Here is a 4,093-nt window from a genome sequence, read left to right as displayed (position 1 = left end):
CAGCTTTTAGAAGAAAACATCACACACAAGCCAGAGAATCAAATTTCACATTTTATTAAAAAAAAAAAAAAGTCAAATAAATATTAGAAAATATGTTTACTTTTTTTTTTTGGCGGGGGAATGTAAGATGCGATTAATAAAAATGTGCCCGATTGGTCGCTGGTTTGGTAGATGGATATGAAATATTTCACTAAGTCATAGCACCACTGTGAGGTCATTTTCATTTTGCAGCTCTGCTGGCCTTGTAAGATCAGTTCACAAAAACAAAAGAAAAAATGTACATGAAAAGCAAAAACTGAATCAGGTGTGGATCAATCTGCAGAGGGCCACTGCTTTAGGTTTCATTTTTTATATAAATATATTAATTTACACATTATAAACTATAATGTATTTATCACAAACACGACTAAAGTAAGGTCTTACAAAAAGGCAGATCATTTTGAAATCTAAACCCAGGTCTGAAAAACTGAAAAGTACTTTAGCTGCGCAGATGGAAAAGAAAAGGATGTTTGTGCTTCAGTTATTAACCAAAGATATGCAAACTGACGTCAGTCACTCGACATTTTAACAAAAGGCATTCTAATTGGTTTACAATCTTCAGGAACAAGCAAGAGGAGAGTGTCAGTATCGATGCTTGTAGAGAGTCACGAGTTTGTGCGGACGGTTCGATGACATGACATCACAACCCTGAATTCACTACAGGTTCACTTTGTGTTGCAGCATTGACGTTACAATTCTAATATTTCCTTAATTTTCGGACAAGCTGAGAACTTCTAATGGACGCCGGACGGCCCAGCTAGCGCACCAGGAGGAAGGTGAGTCCAGCGATGCCGACCCCGGCGACAGCAACCAGCGCCGTCTTCATGGAGGAGTCCTGACTTACTTCTCTGGCGTTGCGGGCATAGCTACAAAACCCTTCCTGAAAGAAGAAGAAGAAAAAGTATAAAATCTTCTGTTTACAAGCAGGAAAACAAAATAAAAAGGCTTGAAAGCAAGAGCAGCTGCTCAGTCCTGAACATTAAAAACAAACTGGACCCACATTGGGTTTCAAAACACACATCGTGTTAGTCACAGCGAGACTCAGGCAACACGTTTGTAGGCGACATGAATGCACCTGCCGTCACTTCCAGGTGTTTTCCCCCCCTCCGATCTACAGCTGCGTGTTTGTCTGGTCATACAACGTTGCTCTTCAATGTGGAGAAGGACTGGCATTCAGTGCAGCTTTGACTGTTACCACAAAGTCCATCTGGCTGAGCTGGTTACGAGTCTGTTGGAACCAGCTGCCAGCTTTGCTCCAGGGAGGAGGGGTAAGCATGTGTGTGTGTGTGCGTGCGTGTGCATGTGTGTGAATGTGTTACCCAAGTCCATTCATAAAAGGAGCCATTCAGCTTGTATTGTATGTAGTTTCCATAATCGTTCAGGACTTCATAGTGGGGCCATCTTTGAGTGAAATTCATTTTTACAAATTAAAACTGGAATTTGCTCTTTATTCCCAGGAATAAAAACATCTTCTATTCCAGTTGTATTCATTAGAAGAAGATTTTTATTGCAGCATAAAATCCTAAGGATATTTTTAGTTCAATCCATTTGTTGGCCTCACAGCAAAAACACAAGAGCTTCAGTGTTTTTGGTCTAGTTTCTAGAGCAGAAATTGTTAGCACACTTGAAATGAAACAAAACTAACTTGTAAATAACTTTCTGGTACTTTTTCATTAAGTCATTATTGACTTAGAACAACATCCTATTGTAATTTAGTTTGGTGTTATTTCAAGTGTTCTAAGATATTTGCACCTAAAATAATTGGTAAGGTTTTGTGTTCTTTTGCAGCGTTAATAATGGCAGCTTAAATCAAGAAGTAAAATCTTGAGGTACACTCCAGCAGGAAAAACAAAATCGTGTCAAGCCAGGTGGTTTCCAAATGTGGTTGGCTCTTATTTTTAGATAGACAAAAAAAAAAAAAAAAAAATCTGTCTCTTATCTAAAATCTTTACATCAAATAATCATTCCCCCTTCCACACACACACAACCTACCCATCCATTATTTTCCTGTAGCCAGTCCTTTTTGTGCTTCTCCAGGTAATCAGCAATGGTCTCCGCCAGCGCCCGGCAGCTTACGGGCTCTTGTTGCAGTTCCTGCTGCTTCCCGGAGTCCGGCACCGGGTTCTTGCCCGTCTGTTCCCGCAGCTGTCTGGCCAGCACGCCGGCGAAGGCGAAGAGGGACACCACCCTCCCCCAGTTAAAGTGTCCGTCCCCCACCATCTCATCCATCACCTTTCTGAGGTTGGAGCAGAGGTCCGACCCGCAGTGCTTCAGGAAGCCCTGGGCCAGGGAGTGAAAGCGAGCCTGGTGCTTGGCCTCCATGTCCTGGGCCAGGCGCCTCATGGCGGCGGCCGGCTCGCTGGGAGGTGGAGGGGCTGGGTGTGGGCTTGAGCAGCGCAGGCGGATGTAATCCTCTGCAACAGCCACGGTCTCTTTCCACAGCCCACAGGACATTTTCTATAGAGGACGAAAAAAATATGGAGAGTGAGAATAAAGTCAGTAAAACCACTCAGAATGTCTAATCTAGGTCTGAACCTGAGGATATTTGTTCGCTTTATAAGAGCAACAAAACTGGGAAGAACCAATCAAAATGGTTAGATATAGTTTCTCTTAGCCGGCTCTGATTGGTCAAATTAGAAAATGGTGTGTCCTGTGGTAGCGCAGGGTAAAGGACAGCCCAAAGTATGGAGACCTTAGTCCTAAATGCAGACGTCACAGGTTCGAGTCACAGCCTGATGACCCTTGCCTTATGTCTTTTATTACCTACTTTCTTGTCTAACTGCTCTCAAATGAAGCCCACCAGATCCAAAAAAAAAAAAAACTTTAAACAAAGTTTCAAATTAAAAAAATTGGATTTTTAGCTGTCCATTAAATGCATCCCAACTAACACCTTCTACTGTTTTAAATCTATAAATGCATCAATGTCAACATAAAAATAAAAAAAAAGGTGATGCACACTGTCAAGAAAAATTCTGAGTAAAGGGTTATTCCCAATTTCCAAGGGATTCAATTGGGTTTTCTAAATTGGTAAGCAACTGTGACTAACAGAAAACCCAAAATGACTTTTAAAGCCCCTACTGGCATCTTCATATCTCCCCCACCTGAGTTTCTATCAATAATAATAATAGCGTTGCAGAGGATATTTGCTGGACTAATCATTTCCATTATCGTTGTCCGTCGTGTTTCCCGTCAGCTGACAAGTCCAGTAGCCATAAAGTTAGCCTTACCGTCATCAAGATCACATGACTGAAGCTCTTTAAAAGAGAAAAAAAAGAGGGTTTTTTTTTTTGCCAGATTTTTCCGTCTTTTGTAAATGAAAACTAAAACATGACTCAGAGTGAAACCAGATTTTTTCACCTGATAAGACAACCTTAGTCTAATTTATTCTATTTATATTATGACTAAACAACTACTGTTGATAGAAAAATGAAAGAAGAAAATTATAAGTATGGCGCTTGAGAGTTTTCATTTTTAAATAGTTCCGGAGAGAAAGCCGTATCACAGCGCGTCGGTTGGCTTCGTGTCGGTGAGGTCAGACGGCTTTTGTTAGCTCCCAGTGAACCAAGCCGGTTAGTCTCAAGCCTCACTAAAAGCGTCGCCGACCGTTTTAAAAAATTTAAAATACGTAGAACATTTCATTTTGGAGTACAGGGCAACATTCAGCGCCCCGTTATTCGGAGGGTTTAACCGGCGAACTTGAAGTTGTTGAAGCTGCTGCTGCTTTTTTTTTTTCCTCCTCCGCCTGTCAGTCACCGCAGCAATGGAGGACACAAAGAACAGCTCACACGGGGACCTAATTCAGCTAAAACACCCACTTTACGCCACAGCTAACCACCGCAAAAACACCTCTGTGTGAGCATTCCTCCCATCTATAAAGCGACGCGAAAACATACAAGTAAAGTATAATATTTTCGTTATCACAAATGCTTACCCTCCCAGCGATATGTGACGGCTCTCTGCACATCCAGACGGCGGAAGGAGAACCTCGGCGCATTCACCGCTTCCCCGAGCCGGTTGTGCATTTATTACTCCGCCCACTATTTCCGCCTGAGAC

General features: G+C 42.1%; 1 protein-coding gene across 1 annotated transcript; it reads right to left on the bottom strand.

Moving 5' to 3' along the window:
• Positions 1-100: 100 nt before the first annotated feature.
• bcl2l10 (BCL2 like 10) lies at positions 101-4,093 on the bottom strand. The gene is made up of 3 exons (XM_032561445.1): positions 3,971-4,093; positions 2,032-2,496; positions 101-919 (listed from the first exon to the last, which is right to left on the bottom strand). The coding sequence occupies exons 1-3, from the start codon at positions 4,031-4,033 to the stop codon at positions 797-799; spliced, it is 651 nt and encodes a 216-aa protein (XP_032417336.1). The 5' UTR covers positions 4,034-4,093; the 3' UTR covers positions 101-796.

Source organism: Xiphophorus hellerii, chromosome 4 (assembly GCF_003331165.1).
Source record: "Xiphophorus hellerii strain 12219 chromosome 4, Xiphophorus_hellerii-4.1, whole genome shotgun sequence".
Classification (NCBI taxonomy): domain Eukaryota; kingdom Metazoa; phylum Chordata; class Actinopteri; order Cyprinodontiformes; family Poeciliidae; genus Xiphophorus; species Xiphophorus hellerii.
The sequence above is the reverse complement of the archived record's forward strand: the minus strand, read 5'-3'. Positions and strand labels throughout refer to the sequence as shown.